This window comes from Petaurus breviceps, unplaced genomic scaffold, assembly GCF_028583685.1.
Source record: "Petaurus breviceps papuanus isolate PSGF00001 unplaced genomic scaffold, PetGlider_PUasm1.0 229, whole genome shotgun sequence".
Lineage (NCBI taxonomy): Eukaryota > Metazoa > Chordata > Mammalia > Diprotodontia > Petauridae > Petaurus > Petaurus breviceps.
This window is the reverse complement of record NW_027185903.1, coordinates 156,726-182,669: the sequence shown is the minus strand read 5'-3', so window position 1 is coordinate 182,669 and position 25,944 is coordinate 156,726. Positions and strand designations below refer to the sequence as shown.

Below are 25,944 nucleotides of genomic sequence, written 5' to 3'. Positions count from 1 at the left end.
TCTGATTTAACTGGAAGGTCCTTATTGTACGAAATACACCTACGATTTTAAAACGAGTAACCCCGGAATGATCTAGTGAGTGTGTCTAAGTAACCTGGAGAGAGGCTGATTGACGGGTGAAGGTCCTTATTCTCTCTCGATGGGAGTTTTCTTATTTCTTTTCTTTCGGTGCCGTTTGTGGTTTTCTTGCACATTAAGTGGGCACAGTTTGTTTATCAATGTTTTCGTTGCAATCAATCATGAAAAACAAGCAGACAACTTCTAACTATTTCAATTCTTTGAGGAGAGTTTTAAAGCCTCAGCCAGTATAGAGTGCATAGAAAACTGAGCCACCCAGCCCCCGCCCCCAGGAAGCCCTCCTCAGTCCCGCCTCCACTCGGTCTCGGTTCGATGTCATCGGCGCTGTTTTGCTCTAGTCCCAGAGCAGGCAGGCACGCCCCATCCTGTTCGGCGCTCCTCTAAAGCGTCGCGAGATTTCGCGCGCTTCCCATATCTCTCCGCGCTCACCCATCCCGTCCTCTTTCCGCCATCTTGCAGCGCTGGTGAGTATGCTTCGATTCGTTCTCCGTCCGCATCCACTGGACATCGGCTACATCCTTTGGGCAGGACGCGCGCTCCTGGGCTCTGCCGGCGCCTCAGACTCTGCCCTGTCAGAGGCCCCCAGTCTGGCTGCGGTTTGGTTCACGGCTGGGGATCCCAGGGACACAGGAGAACGGGGCGGGGGGTGCCGCCGCCTCCCTTCTCTGCTCAGGCGGGTCCGGCCGCTTCCCTCCACGGGCCTGGGGACGGAGCGGGACGGCGCGCTAAGCCGGGACTCTGGCCTTCGGGGCAGCGGGCGTGCGATTGGGCGGGCATGAGCCCCCTCGACTTGGGCCCCGGCCAGCCGTCAGCGCACGTGGGAGCGGAGGAGCTCCTCCGAGGTCGTGCCTGGGGCGCTTTCGTCGCCCTTTTGGTGTCCGAGCACGAGTCTTTCGGCGTGATGTTGTAGGAGTGCGGGGGCTCAGTGTGGCCTGGAAGAGAGCCTTGGCCGGGGAGGCCCAGGGGCCGGGAATCGCGAACTCCCACCTAGGGTCTTGAGAGTCCGATAGCCAGCGACCTTTGCCCAAGCGCCCTAGGGGGCCTGGTGCTGAGTGCTCTGTCGCTCCGGCTGCACTTTTTAGCGGGGAAGCCCCCACGTGCCCAAACCGGCCCATAGGAGGTACGCCCTGGTTTGGGTGCGAGGTAGCTTTATTTTGGGGGAGGGGCCACTGGCAGAAGTCTGCTGTGCAAAGTGCTTTGGGGATGAAGTTTGAAAGAAGGAAAGCCCGGGGTTTTAGGAGGCGAGATGAGGGAGGAGGAGTGTATTCTAGGCATGTATGTGGGCTCCAGAGCCGGCCAGACCGCACAGAGGGACGAACTTTGTGAGAAGTCTGAAAAAACTACGCGCCGGGTCATGGAGAGCTCTCAATGGCAAACCGGAGTTTGTTTGGTATTAGTGGTAATGAGGACTTTGAGTAAGGAGGGTGACAAAGGTTTGCAGAGCTGAAACTGCTAGTGCCGAGTTGCTGGTTTGCAGTCTCAGGGAAACCTTTTTGGCTCTAACTTCTGCTTCGCCCTTATTCCCTGACTCGAGTCTTGTCCAGCCTGCCTTGGAAAAGTTCAAAAAGTCGTTTGCCGTAGCCTCCTAATTGGTCTCCAGGTACCTCTTTCATTCTCCACTCTGCTCCCAGCTCTTTTCTTTTTTGTTTGTTTCTTTTGTTTAGGGGGCAATTGGAGTTAAGTAACTTGCCCAAAGTAAAAAAGGGCTAGTAAGGGTGTCAAGTGTCTGAGGCCAGATTTGTCCCAGCTCATTTCACAAACCTCTGTGGCCTTATATTGCCTGTAAGATAAGCTACAAATTCTTGGCTTTTAAAACACCTCTAATTTGTTTTGGGCATAACGTTAGAGGGTTGGCGTACATTAGTCTCCACCCATCAAATTGTCCAGTCAAACTACTTTTTTGCTCAACATTTTTTTTTTTAAGCAATTGGGGTTAAGTAACTTGCTCAAGGTTACCCGTCCAGTTATTTCTGGGTGTGGTGCTGAGTGTCTGAGCCCGGGATTCCGATCTCCAGGTCGTCCCAAAACTGGAACCGGTGCTCTTACTCGCTGAGCCACCTGGCCGCCCTTTGCTCAACATTTTAACATTGATATGTTTGCTCAGGTCTCTTAGAACCCATGCTTGACTAAAGAGCTTGAGCTCAAGTGCCACTTATGGCCTGATTATCTTAAACTGTTAGGCCCCTGTTACTTGGTATTTGTTTTGTGTGTATTTTGTGTTTAGTTGCCATGTGTATGTGTTTTTTTTCCCATTATGGAATGTAAGCTTCTTGTTGGCAGAGACTTTAATTTTTGTCTGTGGCCCAGTACCTTATCAAAGGGCCCAGGCTGTGGGAATGAGGGAGTTTTTCTGGCTTTTAAGTTTAGATCTGGTCTAAAATGTTCTTTTAAGCAATTGACTTTATGATAGGTAATATAGGTAGTGTGGTCGGAAAACCTGCCTTTTTTGGGAAAATACTGGGATTTTAGCCCTATTTCTGATATTAGCTGTATGACCCTAGGCAAGTAATTTAACCTCCCTGGTCTCATTCACTCCTTTAAAATTGTTAAATTGCAGAGAACTTGCATTAATAGGAGTTTTCCTTACCTGGAAGTTTCTTATACTAAATAAACCACAGGTCCAATCCCTGGCCCTAATATTGAACCTGAATTGTTTGTTCCTATGCCTTATTAATGATGTTTATGCTCTTGCTTCTTTGGAGGCTTGTTTGGATCCTTGACTTCTTGATTTTGCCAGTGGGGAACAATAGTTGAAAATCATTCTTGCTCAGCTGATGGTGGCAGTACTAACAGAGCTGTCTTTTCTCTCCTTAATAGCCACCATGGTGCGCATGAATGTCCTGGCAGATGCTCTCAAAAGCATCAACAATGCAGAAAAGCGAGGAAAACGCCAGGTTCTCATTAGGCCGTGCTCTAAAGTAATTGTCCGGTTCTTAACTGTGATGATGAAGCATGGTAAGTAGGATTCTTTCTGCTGTGTTCTGTTTTAAAGAAGTTTAAGAGACAAGGTGGAAGAGATAAGTACTTTGTGATGCTTGGTGGTAGACTTTGGACTTTGAGGAAAGTTATATTTTTGTAGTGGCAGCATTTATACTATTGTGAAGTGGTTTTTATATTTATAATTACTCTGATGAGCCTTCTACATATAATAAGAATGAGTAGCTTTCATTTGCTGTGTACTTTAGGAGTTCTGTGGCCTCCAATTTCTTCCAGTGTAAAATGAGGTAGCAGTTGGACTATTCTCTTTCCTTGGTCACACTGTGGAAATTAATTTATCATGGGAATTAAACTAATTTATCATTTATATATTACTGCTTTTGAAGATTGGTATATTAGTGAATTGAGTATTTTGTTTAGTGTTCTAAGTTCCACAGGTAAGTTTTGTTAAAGGGTACATTAGAAATACTAGTTTTATTACAAAATAGAGAATGTTTTTGCTTGGAATACTGGAGATCTGTATGCCTAAGACTCAAAAGTTGCAAACTTTCTGTTCATTGCATAACAGACTATTTTGTACCATTTAGGTTACATTGGCGAATTTGAGATCATTGATGATCACAGAGCAGGAAAAATTGTTGTGAATCTCACCGGCCGATTAAACAAGGTAGGGGTTTATAGACTGCTATATACTATTAAGATCTCTGTGGACTTTTTGCATACATTGATAATTGTAATCTTTAATCAGAGTTTGAGGGGTTTAAAAAAAGGTGAAAAATGGACCAGTAGGTCTGAATTTTAGTGATTTGGGAGATGTGATTCTGGAAAAGATCAGTTGTTAAAACCAAAGTTGTCACTTAAAACATTAACTTATTGGTCAGCTAAACATTATTAGTTGTAAATATCTATATTTATAGTGACTGAAAAAAATTAGGATTTTTTTTCTTTTTAGAGGGCAGTTGAGGTTAAGTGACTTGTCCAAGGTCACATGGCTAGTGATTGTTAAGTGTCTGAGGTCAGATTTAAACTCAGGTCCTCCTGACTCCAGGGCCGGTGCTCTATTCACTTTGCCACCTAGCCGCCCCCAAAAATTAGGATCTTAAAGTACTTTAATAGCCAAGTAAATCTTAATTGCTCCCCTTGGTCATCCTAGAGACAGAGCTGGCAGGGGCCTTAGAGGCCATCTAGTCCAACCCCTTCATTTCATAGATTAGGAAACTGATGCTCAGGGATGTTGAGACTTATGTTGTAGTTCATAGTTTATATATGAACATACAGAGATTCCAGAAGAAAAATATGTTAGAATATTAATATTGAACTCTATACTTTAAATACAAATCTGCCAGGAACAATTCATTGATGCAACATTCTAGACCAAATTGCTACTAAATTCCTTTATCCACAACCCTCAAGGACTGAGGGGATCTCTTCCCAGTGATTGGTATCGAGTTACATAGGAAGAAATTTCCTTACACAGGTCACAGGCCATAAGTAATTATATCTAGTCAAGAGTTAAGTTTCATTATTACCTTAATCCATTACTCTAAAGGAAAAGGTATTTTGTATTCAACCTACCTATCAAAGAGAGAATGAGTCTGAAAAAGGTTTTTATTTCCAGAGAAACTGAAAAGGAGGCACTTAATATACATTCACAGGATGTTCTCTGCAAACTGACCGGTTTATGTGGTGGCTGGATCTTGACGGTTTTCAATAAATATGAAATTAGCCAATTACATACATTGAAAGATTGACTTAGGCTGTGAATCTTTATAGAAACCCAGCTATTTTGTTGGAGGGGTTTAAATAATTTTATAAACATAAAGGGCAGTTATTTGTGTTCTTTTTAGTGTGTTGGAGCAGCTTCAAGATCTGCGTAGTTTAGTTTTCCCACATGCATTTCTTTTGTGCAGAAAACTTTATGCCTATTTAAGGTCCTTAACTCTGCCTAACCTGAACCTGCTTTTTCAGCATTATCTCCATTCTCCATGTGCTCACAAATCAAAATTCCCTCAAGTTTGTCTTTTACTCAGCTCTTTTCTCCTCCCTAACCCTCATTCCATTCCTTTCCCTTCCTGACCATTCAGATTCTCTTTGTTCCTTTTTCATAAAGGGTCTTGTCAGACCATTCCAGCTGCTGAACTATCACTTTTAATGCCTTCCACCTATTTGGCAACTGATCATGTACTTTGTGACATCTACTGTTTTTGTCTTGTTGCTTATTTAACTTTGTGTTCCTCTAGGTAGATTGTAAGCTCTTGGAGAGGACCAGGAGCTTTACAGGGTCAATACATCTAGCACAGTGACTATTTTAAGCATATTAAGCAGTCATCAGATGTGTTGCTTTGATAACTGATATGCTTAAACAGGCATTATCTAAAGGTTATTGTAAATACTTGGAAGGCAGTTCTGTTTAAAAAATTTTTTTTGAAAAATATTTTTTACAGTGTGGTGTAATCAGCCCCAGATTTGATGTTCAATTGAAAGATCTGGAAAAATGGCAGAATAATCTGCTACCATCCCGTCAGTTTGGGTAAGCATCTAATTTGTGCAATATAAAGTTGTGGTTGAAGTGATTGTGTACTTTCACAAACATTTACTTTAGATTTATTTTCTTTGGTTAGACTCTGGGTGATGATTTTATAATATAGTGTCAAAACTATCTTTTTGAATCTTTGAAAGGTATTGGATATGAAAGAAAATGAAATGAATGGCTTTTTGCAATTATACCTCAGGACATATGCATATAAGGTCAGTCATTTTTCTGCCCTGAGAACAGAAAGTTGGCATCTTGGCTTTTTCCCTAACTAATTTGACCAAGGAGTACTTTTAATTAAAACTATAGAAAAATCCCATAGATTATGGTTTAGGGGAAATTGGAATTATCTGTATTACTACCAGGATAAAATGAGAAGTCAGAAGTTTTAAAGTGAGGAGAGGAAATTAGGTCTCTCTTCATTGGAAAAATGGTATACATAATTGATTTTTGACACTTAAATATTATTGCTCTGGGGGAAATAATTAGCTATTAAATTTTATTCATTGAACTTCCCCCAACTGTTGTTTAACAGCCATCAGTGTTCTGTGAAACAGTTTAGAAAAACTGTTAAATCATGGAAACTAGAGTACTTTGCATTTATTAGTTTGAGGATATCATGAACATTGTTACATATAGGCAGGGAATGTTTAAATCCTAGAATCATGTTTTTCGATTTGTGTCCTATTGGCCATTTATAAATGAACTGATAAATCTTTTTGTGGATTTAATAATCACATGTATGAATGACTTATTTCATGGGTTTGTAATGTAAATACTGTTGTGATTAAAGTAACAGTTCATTTAAAATTTTGAGTTCATAGTAGCTTTTTTATCATGTATTTTCTCAGTCAATAGAAAAGTAACTGTAACTGTTGTGGGGAGGTGAGGGGAATTTTTTTTTTTTTAATCTTTGAGGTCTTTATGCCTGAGGTTAAACTTTACAGCCCTGAGCTATTACACAGTTGGTTTTGGAAACAGTTCTCTGCTGCCATTAGCCCAGTGGAAATTTTATAAATTTAAAAGATCAGACAAACCAGAGCATCTGAATCCTAAGTATAGGCAAGTTTAATTCCATGCTTAAGGTGGAGGTTTGTGTTAATGTCTTTGCAGTGGACCATATTGTTAAGGCTTATTCTTATACCTAGAAAAATCTTTTCTCTTTGTTTTTAACTCTTTAATAGGTTTATTGTGCTTACAACCTCAGCTGGCATCATGGACCATGAGGAAGCAAGACGAAAACATACAGGAGGAAAAATCCTGGGATTCTTTTTCTAAGGATGTAAAACATACATACAAATAAAATGCTCCAATGGACTGTGGTGCTTCCAGTTAGTGGTTTTGAACCTTGAAAAAGGTTTTAATGGCATTATACAGATGCTCATGTATTTGGTACTCATGGTATATGGTGCTAAGTGCTGAATGTTTACCAAATTCATTCTGATCTTTTGGGTCAAGTGTTGTCTCACTGTTGGATTATAAAACAGGATTTGTGTTGAGATGCTTGAGCATTGGTCTAACCAGTGTCAGAACAAAAGTCTTACTTGTACAACAGACCTCTCCACTGAGGCATGGAAAGAAGACCCTCAACCTTGTGTTTTGTTTTAATATTGCTATTTAATAATAGCCCATTGCCTACTATTTGGGTATATGAGTTGAGTTAGGACTCTATTTTCGAGTCTGTCTCAGGTAATGCAGCAGTCTTCCCTTATTCAGCTCACCTCCATTTAGCTTTGAAGCCTTCAAAGTTTTACTGGAAGACACCCAAGGAACTGTCTTTGCAGACTCTGGTTCATGGCATTTTAGTTTGCCATGTGATTCGATGTAGAGTTTGCTTCTGGTTCAGGATTGTTTGATTTTTAGCCAGGTTTTTAGGTATGATTAAGTTTTAAATATTCCTGGAATGTTTTCCCTTGAGAATTTGTTATCCCCAAATCCCAGGAAGGATCCCAATAGAAATTTCAGTGGAGAATTCTTTTTTTTAAGCTGCTTGATTTTATTTCTCATAAAACTAAATTCACATTCACTTAGTTGAAAATGAACTTTCAAGATACTGAAAGATGAGATGAGAGTAAGGAGCTATGTAACTTGTGGTTTGTAATGACTTAAAATGCTTTGGGATTTAAGCGAAAAGAGGTTAGGGTTTTAAGAGCTTGTTAACCATCTAGACAGGAGAGTGATTTGTGTAAATTGGCAGGTGAAGGGTTTCAAAGGGGTGTGAAATGTTCTTACCAAGGGCTTCTCATCTTGAGAAAAGAAAATATTTCTTGGTTGGTTGTAGCATTGTATAACATAAGACTTAACTAGAGTTGAACTGCCATTAAAACCTGTTCTTGGGGCATTTGATGTGAAGAAGAGGAGGCATTTTGTTGGCCAGTTCTACAACTGAACTCTTAGTTCCCTTTATCTCTGAAATAGTGGAAATTCTAAATTTTGGAAAGGCATGAAGGAAGGGACTTTGGAAGAGGGACAGAAAGCCAGTTTGGTTGTGGGATTATTGGAGAGACACCTAGAGAGGTGTGAATAGTGCCAAATAGTTGAGCCTTGAATACCAGGCAGAAAAGATTCAATTTAAACAGGACTGAAGAATCTGTTGTACAAGGCACTGTAATATGTCCTGGACATAGTTGGGAGTAGGAGAGGGCACAAATAAAATTCAGGGAGATTTTTACACCAAAACTAAGCCTTAAAAGTAGTTAGGATACTTATTGGGGGAGGGGGAGTGTAGAACTGAGCAAATATGTAAACAACTAGTTCGGTTTGGTTGGAATACAAGGCATGTTAAATCGAGTAATAGGAAGGAGGCTTAGGGTTATATTGCAAAGTCTTTGTATGCATGCACTGATACCAGTTGAGATTTTAAAGGCAATAGGAACCATCAAAGATTTTTGAACAAGGAGGGCGATGATGTGGTCAGACCTATACCTTAGGAAAATTGACTGTTCATTTGAGGGGAGATGAGGCCTGTACAGGAAGATTGGGTATGGGTTGAAAAGAGACAGTTTGAAGGTAAGACTTCTCAGTGATTTTATATAGAGGAAGGGAGAGTGAGACAGGGAAGTAAGGTGAGAATCGGTATAGGAATATTCATTGCTAAGAAGATAGTTCTCTGAACTGTTTTAGGGGATGATGGGTGGATTTAGGTATAAGTTTTGCTTTGTCCAATTGTTTAGGAATAATAGGTACTTTGGAGCCATTTTTTATTACATTGAGTCATTCAACTCATTACATTCTTGTGAAATATAAGGCATTATTTAGGTGCTTTGACAAAAATGAAATTGTTCATACTCCTAAGAAGCTTAAGTTGGGCAAGGATGATACAACTTGTCCAAGTAAAATAAGTAATTTGAGGAAGGAGACAATGTAAACTGATATAACCAGATGTGTAAGGAAGGTTGTTCTAGTATGAAAGACTTAACTTAGGAAATTGGTAATGAGGGCTTGTATTGTCACAGTGGTTATGAAAATAAGTTTGTAGATAGGAAACGATGGGATAGACCGGTCTTAGGAATCTTGCCATAAGGAGTGAGAAGGAAAAAGAACAAGATTACCTATTGTTGCAAATTGGTATCAGACAATAAGAAAAATGATAGCATTCTAAAAGTTTGTAAAACATTTTATTTTAAGGGACAGCAAGGTGGCTCAGCAAGTAAGAGCACCTGCTCCAGTGTCAGGATGACATGGGGATCAAATCCGGGCTCAGATACTTAGCATCACACCCAGAAATAACTGGCCGTGTAACCTTGAGCAAGTTACTTAACCTCAATTGCTTTTAAAAAAAAAAACATTTTGTTTTATTTGAGCCTCAGGACAAACTTGTAAGGTAGACAGTAGGTTCTGTAGACATTGCCTCTGTTTTATATGAGTGGAAATGTGGCTTGCCTGTGGTTACATAAGTGAAATTTGAATTATAAGACCAGCATTGTACCAGATGTCCTCTTTATGAGGTTGGACAAGCAGATTTGGAGAGATACATTTAATTTTAAATCTGCTGATTTGAAGTACTAGTGGAACATACAAGTGATGTTCTGAAAGCACATGGATGTAGATTTGAGATTTTATCTGAAGAGGTCGTGTGTTTGAAGCCATTGGAGAAAATGCTATTGCCACACCAGTGGTGTGTTCCCACCTGTGACCTTGAGGTTCTCAAGTGCAGCCCTTTGACTTCAAAGGACCATACTTGAGGACCTAGAGGAGCACACGTGGCCTGCTTTGGAAAATGTCCTTAAATTCTCAGAAACCAGTTTGCTGGGATGTTCAGAATTAGGAATGATCCCTGAAGCCAGCGTGGGACATGGTCACCTGGTGCTCAGAGATGATGGAGTAGAGTGCAAGCTGAAGGCCACAGGCAACAATTAATCGGGCAGAAGAGAAGGCAAATAGATTGCAAGGAGTTGGGATGAGATTATGGGTTATTCAAGATGAGGTATGCATGGGGCTGCCAGGTAGCACAGTGAGTAAGTGTCGGGACGACCTGGGGATCAAATCCATGCTCAGACACTTAGCACCCACCCAGAAACACCTGGCTATGTAACCTTGAGCAAGTTACTTAACCCCAATTGCTTAAAAAAAAAAAGAGGTATGCATCAACTTAAGAGAACATTTTAGAAATACTGGGGAGATGGAATACTAGCTATATTCTCTAAGGGGAGGTTTCTTTGGTTTTAGGAAATCTGAGCATGTTTTTGGGCTGATGGAAAAAAATAATTGGAATAGTAGAGATTATAGACAGGAGATGCTGGAGCCAAGTCCTAGAGGAGATAGCATCCAAAGGTGCTGGTAGTTGAATTTACTTGTGACAAGTTATTTCTTCTGTAACTAAAAGTAATGAAGATTGATAATGCTGAGAAAAGTTTGAGAAGTAGAATGAGAGATCGGTAAACTTACTTAGAAACTAGGTTCGCTATTATAAATGATGGAGAATGTGTGTGCTGTTAAGGCATAGTGTTTGACAAATCCTCACTGAATAAAAGTTCAAAGTGAGAGGGAACCAATAAGGACATGGTCCAGGAGTAGTTAGTAGCAAAGGGCCCAGCTATTAATTATATTTACAGGGAAGCAGTTAAAATAATTTTCTAAAGTAGAAGTATCCTTGGGTAGATCCACCTGAACTCTGATCTCAGTGTTATTTGTATGTTTAATTTCTTTTTCTGGTTACAGTGTTTTTTTAAGGTTATACATGTATAGTTATGTAAAACATCCATAATAGTATGTTGTGAAAGAAAACAGACAAAAACAACCTCAAGAAAAATAAAGTTAAAAAAAAGTATGCTTTAACTTCTATTCAGGCACCATTTAGTTCTTTCTCTAGGGATAGATAGCATTTTCCATAAATCCTTCAGTTGTCTTGGATTGTGTATTCCTGACAATAGCTAAGTCGTTTACAGCTGAACATCTTAAAAATATTGCTATTACTTGTACCCAGTACATTTCACTTTGCATCAGTTCATGCAAGTCTTTCCAGGTTTTTCTGAGAGCATCCTGTTCATTTCTTATAGTGCAGGTGTTTCATCATAATCACATACCACAACTTGTTTAGCCATTCCCCAATTGATAGGCTTCTCCTCAACTACTAATTCTTTACTACCAGAAAAGAGCTGCCAAAAATATTTTTTACATAAAGGTCCTTTTTATTATCTCTTGGGGTACAAACCCAGTATACAGTGTTACTTAGATGTTTGGTGAAACTTGGGGAAGACTTTTGACTGTCCTCTTGGCCATAACAACCACTAGGTGGGGATAGGGGATAGTACGATGAATCTTAAGAGTGGGGCATTGTAGAAAGGAATAATTTCTGGAAAAGACATTTAATGTTTGGCAATAGATTTTTCATTCAGCATTTCTTTTTGCTGGTCCTGCTTCCCTGCCCCCCTTCCCACACACACATACATTGGAAGATTCCAAAGTATCTGTAGTCTTTAGGGGGTTATTCCTGAAATTTGGTACTTTGTGGGTTCATTTACTTTGGATATTCAGAAAAATAGGCCTAGAAACTTGTGATGTTACCTTCCTGGGACCCGCCCCATTATAAAATGTGGAGTATTCTGTTGTATTTACCTCACATGATGATAGCAATGCTCCAGTGAAGGTTCTAAGCCTTCACCTGCTGAAGATGGAGTGGTGTGTCTGGCCCAGCACTGAGTGCACCTGCCAAGATCAGTTTGGCCAGGAACAGCAGCCTGAGCTGCTGAAATGTGGAATAATATTTCTTCATTAAGTGTATTTATGGGAAGGAGTAAGAAGTCATCACATAAGGCTGAGAGATTTCCCTCGCAAGATGAATCAAGTGGGATGATGGGTAGAATTTAATTATCTGTTCTTTGTATAATTGGGGTTTCTTCATTTAGAGGCATTAGGGAAATAGAAATGGGGAATTGTGTCTCAAACCTCACTGATTTGAATTTTCAGGAAAAAAAATTTCACAAAACTTGACAACTTATTTTTGTTGAAATAGCATTGGTGTTAGAGAATGAGTGCTGTAAACCCAGCTCTACTGACTGCAAGTCACTTTACCTCTCCAGCCTTTTATTTCCTCATCTGTAAAATAGAAGCATTTTTTTTTTTTACATTGCTTCCTCTGTGCCAGGTACTGCTAAGGGAATTGGGTTGTAATGACTAAGGTCACTTTCAATTCCACATCTTAATCACTGACTCTTGTTTTAACTGAATATGGCTACCTTTGATAAGTTGGCATTGCCTAGTCATTTTTATGCACTATTTAGCTTTGGAAAAGTATTTAAGTGGGTGCTAGGTTTAAACCCCATGGGGTGCCAAGTGAGACAGTATCCACTCTGCAGTAGCTCACATCCAAATAGGGGACACACACATAAAAGTTTCCTATAGGGTTAGCAGAAAGGGAGAGGAATAGGAGTATCTGAGATGAATCTAGTGGTCCTTAGGAAGCATAGCCAGGCAAATGGGAATTCCCGTCAAGCAGCTGCAGCAAAGATTGTAAGGATATGGGGCTCAGCCCCTTTGCCCACTAGTAAGTGAATGTCAACACCTCTATTAAAGAACACTAAGACTGTCATCCATCCCCTTCTCCACATGGGCTGAAAGGGCTACAGGCACAGAAGAGGAGCCTGGCTTCTAGTGTTTGGAGCTTCATATCTCCTATGAAAAATTTGTGGTAGAGAATTGTATAATTTAGCAGTTAAGGGATGTGGACCCTCTTTTTGCATAGAGCTCTTGCCATAGAGATAAGTGTGTTCTTTACCTCTTAGAGTTCCTTTTCTGAAGGATTTCTGATATGGATAGACCCTAGGAAATGATCACTCATGTGGATTGTAATAGTATGTTGTACAAGAAAAGAATGGTCTTCCTGGCTTGGGGAGGAATGGGCTCATCGATAATTTCCTTGGGCAGGGTTGTAATGTTTGGGTAGAATACTGTTAAGGGCCCCTGTCAGATTCTTTTTTTTACCATCTGGCTTCCTTAAGGGCCTTCAAATTTATTAAGTGAATACTTTGGAGAAGATGCTGTGCTAGATGTTGTACTAATATGGATAAAGTTCTTGTCATCAGAATTGTGACACCTGAGATATATGGTACACAGGAAGATAAATTTTGGTGTAGGGGAAGAGATTCACGTGAGTAACAGGACTGATGGAGCACATTGGATACAGAAAAACATGGGGAGAGAGCTGAAAATGAAGATAATCAGTTTTATGAAAGCAGAACAATCGTTGAGGGTAATAGAAGCCCAGACCGACATGATGCCTTACAAGCATTGTGTTTTAAGTTAGCATTAATAGCTAACATTTATATAGATAATGCTTACTATGTACCAAGTATTTTACTAAGTGTGTTACATTTTTTCCTTTGGTCCTCACAACTTCTGAAGCAGATATCCCTATTTTACAGATGAGGAAACAGGTTAAGTGATTTATCCTGGTTTAGATTTGAATTTGGATCTTCCTGACTCCAGACCTAGTAATGTTAGTCGCCTCAACTTTTGGCAAACTGAGTTAGAGACTTGGCTAAGATCAATCAACTAGCTTAATTGCTGAGGTGGGCTTAGAACCCAGGTTTCCTGACAGCTCAATTCTCATCTTACACAGTTGGATACCTGACTTCAGTTGTCACCTATTATGTCACTATTGGCTCCTCACTGGGTAAGAATTGGAATTTAGGGGGAGGGGTGTGAAATCCTCAAGGATTTGAAACCAAAGACTTTACAAAAATGGTTTTCCCTACACCAAACACACTTTGCCTAGAAATTTGTTTTTCCAAGTTAGATGAGCACCTGGTATTAATTAACAGGTCTGAAAAAGAATAATCTGCTCCTTACTGAAATCAGACCTTGTGGAAAGAGAAAAAAAGGATAAGCAGATGTCAAAATAATAAGAAAAATATAACCTATAAAGATGTGATCCTTTCACTTGGATGCGGCAATAGAATGAAATTCTAATTGATGAATATTTGTAAGCATACATGTTTTAGGCTCATATATTTTAAGCTAGAAAGGATGTTGGAGGGCATAAGTCAGAACCTCTTCAGGACACATGAAAACACTGCCACTATCACTCAGCAACTTCTCTTCATTTGAGGTTCTCCATTCCTCTGTATCACCCCATTTAGATAACTGTTGGGGTCATGTATTAGTTTGAATATAATTAGCCTTTTATATCTAGTCTACTGCCTTATCCACCCCCACTGCCACTTGTCTTTGGTGACTTTAATCAGTCGATGGGCATTATGTGCATATTGTTAAGTGCAAAAGATACCAATACAAAGAATTTCTAAAATCCCTATTTGTAAGCAACTTACATTCAACATCTACATTAATGACCCTTGAAAAAGTCAGGCCTCCAAAGTTCATTTGATTCCTCAATTACCATGACTCCACTTTCTACTCAACTTCAACCACTCATGGGAGCAATACAGAGCTGGGCTGGAGGCAGCTTGAACAGTGTCAACATTTATACTTTGGAAACACTACAAATCCAGGTCTTTTTTTTCTTTTGCTTTTTGGAGGGGGGAAGGCAGGGCATTTGGGGTGATGTGACTTGCCCAAGGTCACATGGCTAGTGTTAAGTGTTTGAGGCCAAATTTGAACTCAGGTCCTCCTGACTCCAGGGCCAGTGCTTTATTCACTGTACCACCTAGCTGCCTCCTACAAATCAGGTCTTGATTTATTGTTTTGTTGATTGTGTAGACTTAAGAAAGTCATGGAGAAAATATTAATAAAGTTGATTAAACTTAAAGATGTGTCATGCATACATTTTTTTTTTCCAGAGTGCTAGTCAAGTATTTACTAGCATACCACTGGAATAGTTGCACTCTAAACCTCACCATCACCCCAATTTCCTCCAAGATCTTTGTTTTTTTTTTCTTTTTTAAAAAGCTTTTATTGATGTGTTTTATTTTTACATTTCCAACATTTACAAGTTACCTTCCCCTCTCAAACTTCCCCACAATCATGAAAATCTTTTGTAACAAAATAAAAAGTTAACTAATACAATGGCCTCATTTGAAAGTACATGCAACATTTCACACCTGAAGCACCACACAGTTCCAATTTTCTTCTATTTTTAAAAATTAATAGAAATCTATTTTCTACTCTCCATTCACTGGAGGAAAAGAAAAAAAAATTCTTATAACAAATATACATAGTCAAGCATGCAAAACAAATTCTGCTATATGCAAAGATATGCCTTATTTTGTATTCTAAACACCTCTCTGTAACGGATAGCATGTAACGGATAGCATCATCGTCATCTGGAAACGTGCATAGTTCTAATAGCTTCAAAGTTGTTTTTACAAGTGTGGTAATTATAAATTATTATAAATTGTTGTTTTCCCCAGAGACTGAGTTCTTGAGGGCAATGCTTTTTCATTTTTGTCTCTGTATCCCCAACACCAGTACCATGGCTAGTATACAGCAGGTGCTTATTAAATGCTTATTAAGTACCTATTATGTTCAAGGCGAATTTCTTCAACTACAAAATGGCGATAATAGCAGTAGTACCTTCCAGGATTGCTGAGGTTTGAGATAATGTATATGAGGGGCTTTATTTACCTAAAAACACAATATAAATGTGAATTCTTTTCCTATACTTAAACAGTTGACAATTTTTTTTTTGCTACTAACTAGTTATCTTTTTGTTTTAATGTGTAAGTTAAGCTTCAAATTGGTTTTATCTATTTCCTATCTCTTCTAAGACGTCATCTGTGAACTCCCCAGATAAAGGACTGTGTATATTACCTTTTCTTCTTATATGTCACTGATCCTATTCTCCCTATCCCCAGAATTCAAGAGAAGTGGAAAGGACTAATTAGACTGAAATTTTAACTGGCCAAATTATGGAACAACTTTTTTCCCCAGTAGAATATGCTCCAAACTGTTCTTACTATATTCTAATCTACCTCTTAAGAATCAAACTGTCTCCCTAGGAAATAGTTACAAGCAGACCAAGGAGGCTCTAGCTTTGGCTTTATCCAGTTTCTACAGACTCTGCTCCAGTGCATTCTACAGTAACTGTTTTGTGGGAAGTTTTCCAGATTTTGTTCCAGTTCTCAGTTGCCTGAACTCAGGTCCCACCTAGGGGCCCACTCTACTATTTGAAACCAAGATACTGGGATTGTCAGAAGAAACACTTGCACAAAGGAGCTTAAATGGAAAAGGCTTCATCAGGTATTGTTAACTGCTTCCACTACTGTCAAAATTATAGATATTGATAACTAGGTCCACACTTTCCAGTGCGGCCAAGCCATCTCTCCAGAGCTTACCCATTAGACCATTCAAATTGCAAATCACTCAAAAGACAGCTTCCCCTGAAACAGACAATGCCAAGAAGTAGACAAAACTCTTCACTGACAAATGAGAGGCCATGACATGGACACCTTGTCTTTCTGTTCACTGTTGTGTTCTACTTTACAAGCTTTCTACATATTCTACACTGAGCTGATTCCACTAGATCAAAATAATGTGGTAGCTCTTGCTACTCATAGTTCTACTCAGGGTTGCATTAAGAGATGCAAAGTATTCAGAACAAGGAAAGTAATAGTTCCATTATATTTTATCTTGGTCAAGTCATATTTAGATGACATTTTAGAGTATAAGGAAACATTCTACTAGAGGGTGAGTGAGGAGGTAAGAAGACTGGAGAATAGGGGGCTCAGTGAATAGAGCACAGGCCCTGGAGTCAAGAGGACCTGAGTTCAAATCCGGCCTCAGACACATGACACAGTTACTAGCTGTGTGACCTTGGGCAAGTCACTTAATCCCAATTGCTCTGCCTTCCCCCTTCAAAAAAAAGAAAAGATTGAAAAATATCCAGATGAGAACTGGTTAAGATACGAAGAACATAAAGTCGGGGGAAATTAAGACACAGAAGGAACACAGCTGTCTTTCTAATACTAACAGGTTATTGTATAGATGAGGAATTCGAGTTGTTTTGCTTAGTCTCATCTGGCAGAACCGAGAGAAATGGGTGGACACTGTAGAGTGCCAGGTTTAAACTTGGTGGACATAAAAAAATCAAGGAGGGCTAACAAAGAGTGGAATGGGCTACCTCGGGAGACAGTGAATTCACTCTAGTGGTTTTCATGAAGAAGATGGAAAACCCACTTGTTAGGGATGCTGTAGAAGGGCTCCCTGGCTGCATAGACAGAACTGGGTAGCCTTTAAAGTAGCGGCTAACTCTTTGGTTCTGTAATGAAGTTCATTTTACTTGCCCCTAGACAACTGTATCAGCAATGCCATATTCACAATGCCTATGGAAATTACAGATATGCTGATATAATTATCCATCACAAAATACATCATGCTTGCCATATGGGGGAATAAGCTAGAAAATCTATTAAGATACCAAAAGACTGAGTCCCAAAAACAGAAGGTGAAAGCCATCAGAGTAGTTATGATATTGGCACAGGTAGATAAAGTAGAAAGCACCCACATTCTCAAGCCTTTAAAACAGAACAGGCTACCTCAGGCAAAGGTCCTCCTCTCCCCACTCACAGCCACCACCCAGTGTCCCAGAAGTGCGCTCCCAACAGCTCCAGCCCCTGGCAGTCCTCAGCAGGAGTCCTTAGCAGAAATTCTGGCTGACTCAAAAAGGGCTTCGCGCTGCCACTGCTGCTGCTGTCGCCGCCACTGCTAGCCACCGCAGGAACTCTAGCTTGGTTTCTGCTTTCTCTTGCTCCACCCCTTCCTGCTACGTCAGCAAGTCCAATGGGGCATGGAAGATCTTTAAATCCCATAACCCTTATATTCGGCCCCAAGATTTTTCATTTCCCTTACTTGGCAAAAATACAGTAGGAATAACTGGTGTCAACAAAATTTCACAACAATATAACAAGAATAGCACACAATAAACACAGAAAACCATATTTTAGGGTGGGGCTTGAGCACAAGCTTCCCATCATTCCCCCCACCCTGAACAAATGGGGCCCCAAAATCTTGTGGTAAGGGGTGAAGGTCTTTTCTTCCATGGCTACCTGCTGCTGAAATCAGATGTAGAGCTGTCCCTGTCCTAAGGGGTCCCATTTGAGAGGTCAGTTCTTAATATGCTTGATGCCAGGTCCAAGGGTGACACATCACAGTTGCAGACAGGGGGTGACATCCAGCTTAAGCTATCAGGGATCTACAGGTGGAGGGTACCAAGCCTGCGGAAACAAATCTAGCAAACAAGGTGAACAGACAAAAAATCAAGAAGAAGCAAAGAGACAATAACCAGACTATTGTAGCCTCACTCATGGTAGAATAAATGAGTTAAGGGTACAATTTTGTAATCATCTTCTCCAGAATAAACAATAGTTACAGTGTTATCCCTCCCATGTGCTATAATCTCTGCAGCCTTTGGAACATCATCTGGCTTCCGTTTTACCCATACTTTAGCTCCTGATTTTATTCTATCAGTAGAACCAAATCCTTCAGTTCCTGTGACAGTTATTTTGGAAGGAGGGTCAGTTTTTACAAGTGGTATTGTTTTACAAGGAATGATAATCACTTGAACTATCCTATCATTTTTGTGAATCTGTATGGGCCCTTCACCTAAATTCTGGAATGTTACAACAATTTCTCCTTGATAATTAGAATCTATTACTCCAGCCAATACATGTATTCCTTGAGCTGCTAATCCTGATTTGGGTAAAATCTGTCCAAAGTGATTTTTAGGGATTCTTATGCATATCCCAGGGGAGATTTTTCTTATTTCTTTTCTGTCCAACCAAAAGTCCTTTAAACAATGTAAATCATACCCCACCAAACCAGGTGGTCCTGGGTACGGTGCTGGGACATCTGGCCTCAAGGTCCAATACTCAATATTTGGGATCTTATGTGTTTGTTGTTTTCTAATTTGCAGATTGGGGGTCATCATTCTGGCTAGAGGTGTACTTCCTCCCAATGGTCTATTATTCAAATTATACAAAGCCATGAACAAATTATCCTTCCAATATTGATATGAATTATTGGAACTTAACTTCCTCAACTGTTCTTTCAGTAATCCATTCATTCTTTCAATTAACCCAGATGCTTCTGGATAATATGGAATATGATATATCCATTCTATATTGTTTAGTATACAATACTTCTTCAATTCATTGCCTTTGAAATGTGACCCACTGTCACTTTGAATCTGCATTGGGGTTCCATAATATAGACTTATGAGATCTAGAGTTTTACAAGTGTTTTTCTGGGTTGCATTCTTATAAGGACAAGCTACTAGTACACCTGAATAGGTGTCAACACAAGTACATATAAATCTGCATCCTTTATCCAGTGGTAGTGGACCAATATAATCTATTTGCCAGATTTCGGCTGGGACTTTTCCTCTTGCTATCTCTCCAGTTACTACCCGAGGAACAGTTCGCTCCTTTTCCAATTGACATATATGACATTCTTCTGCTATCTGTTTTAACAGTGAATAAGAGATACTAATACCTCGATCTTGTGCCCACTGGTGTGTGGCCTGGACCCCCAAATGGCCTGCTGTTTGGTGGACCCATTTTGCTAATACCGGATCATCAGTTGTTGTCAAAGTAGGGATAATATGTTCAGTAGCAATCTTTGCCAGTCGATCAGCATGAGCATTGTACTCACGTTCTGGTGTGGTGGGGGCCATGTGAGCATCTACATGAAAAACTGACAAGTCAGTGACCAAAGACATGTACCAGATATCTTCCCATAATTCTTTGCCCCAGACTTGTTTGCCATGAATTTCCCAATTTTCATTTTTCCACATGGGCATCCATGTAGCCAACCCATTAGCTACCGCCCATGAATCAGTGAATATATGACACTGTCCTCCTTGTTCTATTTTGATGGCTTGATATACTGCCATAAGTTCAGCATATTGGCTACTTGCACCTATCCCAGTACTTTCCAAAGTCCTTCTAGTACATGGGTTATAGGCCACTGCTTTCCAATGTCTTTTTTGCCCCAAATATTTTGCTGTCCCATCAGTAAACCATGCATGTCTCTTTTGTTCCTCAGTAATACATCATATCCCTCATTCCATTTTACAGTGGACTGTACCAACTGTTGCTTTGGCTCAGGGGGTGTGTCATTCCTCTCAATTTCTATGTTTGCTACAGATTCATGTAGAGCAGAGACTCCATTTTTGCCTGTTTTCACTCTATTTTGAATATACCACTTCCATTTGATTATACTAGCCTCTTGGGCATGTCCAATTCTGTGAGAAGCTGGGGTACTCATTACCCAGGTCATAATTGGGATTCCAGGTCTTAATATCACTTCATGGCCCAGAGTCAGTTCAGTCTCCACCAAAGCCCAATATGCAGCTAACAACTGCTTTTCAAAAGGTGTATACTGGAGTTTATATGAAGGGAGTTTCCTACACCAAAATCCCAAAGGTACATTTTGACTTTGTTGTTTTTGCCATAAGCTCCAGTTTGCATAATCATCTTGTACAGTCACTTGCAATTCCACTGGACCATTTTGCATGGGCCACAAATCTAGGTCCAATTGCATGGCAGCCTTGGCTTCTTCAAAAGCTTTACTCTGCTCAAGTCCCCAATCGAATTCATATTTCTTCCGTGTGACTCTATATAAAGATTTTAAAATCTGTCCCAAATGTGGAATGTGGTGCCTCAGTATCCAAACAATCCTATGAACTTTTGGGCCTCCTTCTTATTGGTAGGGGTAGGAAAATCCTGAATCTTTTGTCGGGCTTGAGGAAGAATCTCCCATAGCCCCTTGTTCCATTGTATACCCCAAAATTTCACATTTTGAGCTGGTCCTTGAACCTTTGCAGGGTTAATTTCCCACCCTTTACTTTTCATATGCTCAATTAGAAGGGTCAAACTCCTTTCCACTTCTTTCGCATCTTTTCCCTGTATCATGATATCATCAATGTAGTGGGTAAGCTGTATACCAGGTAGCTTTAATTCATCCAACTGTTCAGCCACAATCCTGTGACAAATAGTGGGGCTATGTATGTACCCTTGTGGCAAGCGGGTGAAAGTATATTGTCTACCCTGCCAAGTGAAAGCAAAGTGGTCCCATTGTTTAGGGTCTATTGGGATGGTAAAGAAGGCATTTGCCAAGTCAATAACTGCATATCAAGTCCCATCATATGTCTGGATCCTTTCTATTAAGGTGATGGTATCTAGAACAGCAGCATACAAAGAAGGATTCACCTTATTCAACTGTCTATAATCCACAGTCATTCTCCATGTCCCATCTGATTTTCTTACTGGCCAGACAGGATTATTCCATCTTGTGGTTGTAGGGACTAACACTCCTGCTTCAACATATTCCTTTATAGTAGTGGTAATTTCATTTTGCCCACCTGGCACATGATACTGTTTTAAAGTAATTACTTCAGAAGGTTCAGGTAAAGTGATTGGGTCCATTTTTAGTTTTCCCACTAAAACTGTATTAATTCCTATCTTCCTCACAGCAAATTGGTATCTCCCTTCAGGTAAATTCAGAGTCATGCCTCTCAATACATCTATTCCAATGATGTATTCAGGAATGGATACAACAACCACAGTATATTCTTTCTTAGGTAACTGCCCAATTTTCATTGTTATTTTAACTTGTCTGGCTGATATTTCAGTGCCTCCTAGACCTGTGATGGTAATAGGAGTTCCATGTTTAAACTTATCAGGGTTTCCATAGATAAGTGTGGCCTCAGCCCCAGTATCAATCAGTGCCCTAGTCACAGTAGTTGATCCATTCTTCCAATATATTGTTAAACCAATATGGGGTCTGCAATCTCTTCTGCATATTTCTTTTATCTGGGCTGGGGCTTGGCCTATCTCCTATTCCCCCTGAAGGTGGGGCAAACTTGGATACAAAGATTCAGATTCAGAAATACCTGCAGGGGTGGTTCCTGCTTCCCTGTTCATTCTAATGCTAAGTACCTTTTCTTGGTACAGCTTATGCAGCTCTTCAGTTGGAATACCATCTATTCTTCTAAAGTCCACCCCTGCTCTTAATAGACCAGTAAATAGTTCCCTTCTTGTCTGTCTATTTTGTCTCTGAATCCTCTGGCTGTTTACTCTTCTCTATGGAGGCCATTTGTCTTTTTCCCATTCCCCTAAATTGCTTAATTGTGAAATCTTATCCAGCACCTCTGAAAGAGGGTGCCCTATTTCTCCAATTAATAGAGTCAGAATTAGGTGCTTATATGCAAGAGGAGCCGTCTTCACTATGATATTTCTATGAGGAACTCCTAGGGGGGGTATCATAATATGCATTTGCATCTCCAATCAGGATAGCAGTTTTCATTACCTCCTCCTTTAGCTTTCTCATACAGTCTCTAAGTGAGTACCAGGGTCTGTCTCCCCTAGGCCACATAGATTCAGTAGGATATTGCTTTTTGCATCCTTCTGCAGCTAAAGATAGCAGATTAGTTTTGTTGTTACTTCCTTGCATATGGTGATCCCTAAAAGCTTGGTGTACAAAAGGATTCTGACTGATACTTATGAATTTTAAGCAGTCCTCACTGTCCAGTGTTATTCCTCCGGCGCCTTCATCAGTGATTCTTACTATCCAAGACACTAAAGACTCCCCCATTTTTTGGGTAAATCTACTAAATATATCAGTGATCTCCTGTTGAGTGAAATTCTCAATTATCTCCCTGGACTCTGTTTTGCCTCAGTGGTTCTCCTGTTTTCTTCTTCGTATGGGGAGTGCTTCTACATTAGAAGACTCCTCATCTAACCTTGCTCCATCCTCCTCACACACATTCTCCTGGAAGCTGTCAGGGCAACTCTGCCCAGCCTGTACAAAAGCTGCATGCACATTCGTTCTGCTAGTTTTTTGCTTCCTTTTAGCTACATGAACAGTAGCTTGCTCCTGGACCACATGAGTCCCTCCAGTTTGGTCTTCTGAGTGCTGTGACACAGAAGAATCCTCAGGCAAACCAGCTGACTCCCTAGCCATCCGAGCTCTTTCCTTCAGCAGCTTATCCCTACTTTTACACATAAGGCGATAACTTGTTAGCAGCACCCAGCCTCTCCTGCACACTCCTGCCAGTTCTTTGCCTGGTTCTATGGGTATTGCTTTCAAACATCTTTCCAAATCTCCAGGTTCTCCCTCTTTTAGCCTTGGTTCCCAGTTTTCACAGGGCCCTGTGCTTTTAGCCCATTCTCTGGCTAGAGAGGAATAAGGCAAATCCTCCCATCCTGGAATAGCCATTTCTCCCTCTAAAGCCCCACTGCTTCCAAATAGAGGCCTGACATTTTGTGATCCCATCCTGGTCGCCAAATGTATCAGCAATGCCATATTCACAATGCCTATGGAGATTACAGATATGCTGATATAATTATCCATCACAAAATACATCATGCTTGCCATATGGGGGAATAAGCTAGAAAATCTATTAAGATACCAAAAGACTGAGTCCCAAAACCAGAAGGTGAAAGCCATCAGAGTAGTTATGACATTGGCACAGGTAGATAAAGTAGAAAGCACCCACATTCTCAAGCCTTTAAAACAGAACAGGCTACCTCAGGCAAAGGTCCTCCTCTCCCCACTCACAGCAACCACCCAGCGTCCCGGAAGCGTGCTCCCAGCAGCTCCGGCCCCTGGCAGTCCTCAGCAGGAGTCCTTAGCAGAAATTCTGGCTGACTCAAAAAGGGCTTCGCGGTGCCACTGTCGCCGCCACTGCTGCTGCTGCTGCTGTCGCTGTCACTGCTAGCCACCGCAGGAACTCTAGCTTGGTTTCCGCTTTCTCTTGCTCCGCCCCTTCCTGCTACGTCAGCAAGTCCAATGGGGCATGGAAGATCTTTAAATCCCATAACCCTTACAACAACAGAACTAAGAATACAGTGCAAACTGTAGAGTTTGTTAATCCATGATTCTTAAAAGGATGAAAATTTGAATAAAAATCACGAGTCATTGCATTTACAAGGTTTCTCTTCATTGCACTTTCTTCTATACTAAGATATGCTCTCAGATTGAAACATTTCTGACCATTGATATTTTCTTTTTTTAGATTTTTCTTTTTGCTTTTTGGAGGGAGGAAGGTAGGGCAATTGGGGTTAAGTGACTTGCCCAAGGTAACAGGGCTAGTGTTTTTTTTTTTTTAAAGCAATCGGGGTTAAGTAACTTGCTCAAGGTTACACGGCCAGTTATTTCTGGGTGTGGTGCTAAGTATCTGAGCCCAGATTTGATCCCCAGGTCATCCTGACACTGGAGCCGGTGCTCTTACTCGTTGTGCTACCTGGCTGCCCCAAGGGCTAGCATTTTTTTTGTGTTAAGTGTCTGAGGCAGGATTTGAACTCAGGTCTTCCTGATTCCAGGGCCAGTGCTCTATTCACTATGCCACCTAGCCGCCCCCTCATTGATATTTTCAATAATGTTTCTTTCCAATATGAATTCTTTGATGTTCAGTAACATGTGCCCTCTGGGTGAATGCTTTGCCATAGTCATTACATTTATAGGGTTTTTCTCCAGAATGAATTCTATGATGTTGAGTCAGGTTTGCCTGTTTGGCAAAGGCTTTTTGACATTCATTCCATTTGTATGGTTTCTCTCCAGAGTGAATTTTCTGATGCTGATTTAAGTTTGCCCACTTAGTAAAGGCTTTTTCATGTTCATTACATTTATAGGGCTTCTCTCCAGAATGAATTCTTTGATGAAGATTAAGTTGTGAAAGGTAGTGGTATTCTTTTCCACATTCATTACACTTAAATGGTTTCAATCCAATGCAAGTATGCTGATGCTGAGTAAGGTTTGACTGCTTGGTAAAAAGCCTTTCCCACATTCATTACGTTTATAAGGTTTCTCTCCAGAATGAATTCTCTGATGGTCAGTAAGATTTGCCCACCTTATGAAAGCTTTCCCACATTAATTACATGTAAAGGGTCTCTCTCCAGAATGACAGGCATAATGAATATTAAGTTGTGAAATCCGCCTGAAGGCTTTTCCACATTCACTACATTTAAAGGGTTTCTTTTTAAAATGAGTTTGCTGATGTTGAGTAAGGTCTGACCTCTTAGTAAAAACTTTATTACATTTATAATGAACTGGACTCTCTTCAGAATGACTTCTCTGATGTTCAGCAATGTTTACCCACTTGGTAAAAGTTTTCCTACATTTATTACATGTACAGGGATTCTCTCCAGAATGATGGTCATAATGAAAATTAAGGTTTCTTTCCTGTGAAGGTTCTTTGACACTTAATTAGCCCTAATTTATCTTTGAAGTTCTTTCTATAGGTATCATATTTACAGATGTTTTTTATTATAGGAGTGTGTTCTATACTTAGGATTGGTCTCAGGTTGAAACTTCTCCCAAATTCATTATTCTCAGAGCCTGTCTCATTACTGGAAATTTTCTCAAACAGCTTCTTGCTTCAAATGCTCATGGTGGCTTTGCTGCCTCACTAATTTCCCATAACAATGAAAGGCTTCTGTCGGTTTGAAGTTACAAGAATTATATTTTCTGGGTCTTTCCATTATTGCTCCCTGAGGTGATCCTTCCACAGATATTTTCCACTTTTCAAATGAGGTCTTGGCTTCAGGACTGATGTCTGAATCTGAAAGAAGTTTCAAAACATAAATGTCCCCTGTGGTAGAAGCTGTTGCAGTGGTAGTGGACTATCAAAATGAGGGGAAAAATGCCTATGATGAAATAGTTCATATTTCAGTAGCTGTTTTAAGGTTAACAATATACTTTTTTTTTTGGAGGGAAGAAGGCAGGGTAATTGGGGTTAAGTGGCTTGCCCAAGCTCACATAGCTAGTAAGTGTCAAGTGTTTGAGGCGAGATTTGAACTCAGGTCCTCCTGACTCCAGGGCTGGTGCTCTATTCACTGTGCCACTTAGCTGCCCCAACCAATATACTTTTCTCAAAACAACCCTGTGAAATAGGTAGCAAAAATATTATTATAATCACCATTTTCTAGATGAGGAATCTTAAGATTCTCTCAGCCCTTGTCAACAGGTCCTAAAATTTTTAAAAGTTTCTTGGATCAACATTT

The 25,944-nt window shown here is 40.2% G+C and overlaps 1 protein-coding gene and 1 pseudogene across 2 annotated transcripts; one reads left to right on the top strand and one right to left on the bottom strand.

The window, feature by feature from the left end:
* Window positions 1-387: 387 nt before the first annotated feature.
* Window positions 388-6,870, top strand: RPS15A (ribosomal protein S15a). Of its 2 annotated transcripts, none has more exons than XM_069096028.1 (5): window positions 388-542; window positions 2,896-3,033; window positions 3,603-3,682; window positions 5,460-5,545; window positions 6,733-6,870. In XM_069096028.1, exons 2-5 carry the CDS (start codon window positions 2,901-2,903, stop codon window positions 6,824-6,826), a joined length of 393 nt encoding a protein of 130 aa, XP_068952129.1. In that variant the 5' UTR covers window positions 388-542; window positions 2,896-2,900; the 3' UTR covers window positions 6,827-6,870. The 2 variants fall into 2 exon arrangements, with proteins under 2 accessions (XP_068952129.1, XP_068952130.1); XM_069096029.1 differs by lacking the exon at window positions 388-542 and adding an exon at window positions 976-1,198.
* A 7,738-nt stretch (window positions 6,871-14,608) lies between these two features.
* The window catches only part of LOC138167324 (zinc finger protein 286A-like), a 28,859-nt pseudogene continuing 17,523 nt past the window's right edge, over window positions 14,609-25,944 (bottom strand).

Coding starts and splice junctions, on each gene's coding strand:
- RPS15A (XM_069096028.1), top strand. CDS start 2,901: ATGGTGCGCATGAATGTCCTGGCAGATGCTCTCAAAAGCATCAACAAT. Junction 3,034..3,602: donor AACTGTGATGATGAAGCATG/GTAAGTAGGATT, acceptor TGTACCATTTAG/GTTACATTGGCGAATTTGAG. Junction 3,683..5,459: donor TCACCGGCCGATTAAACAAG/GTAGGGGTTTAT, acceptor TATTTTTTACAG/TGTGGTGTAATCAGCCCCAG.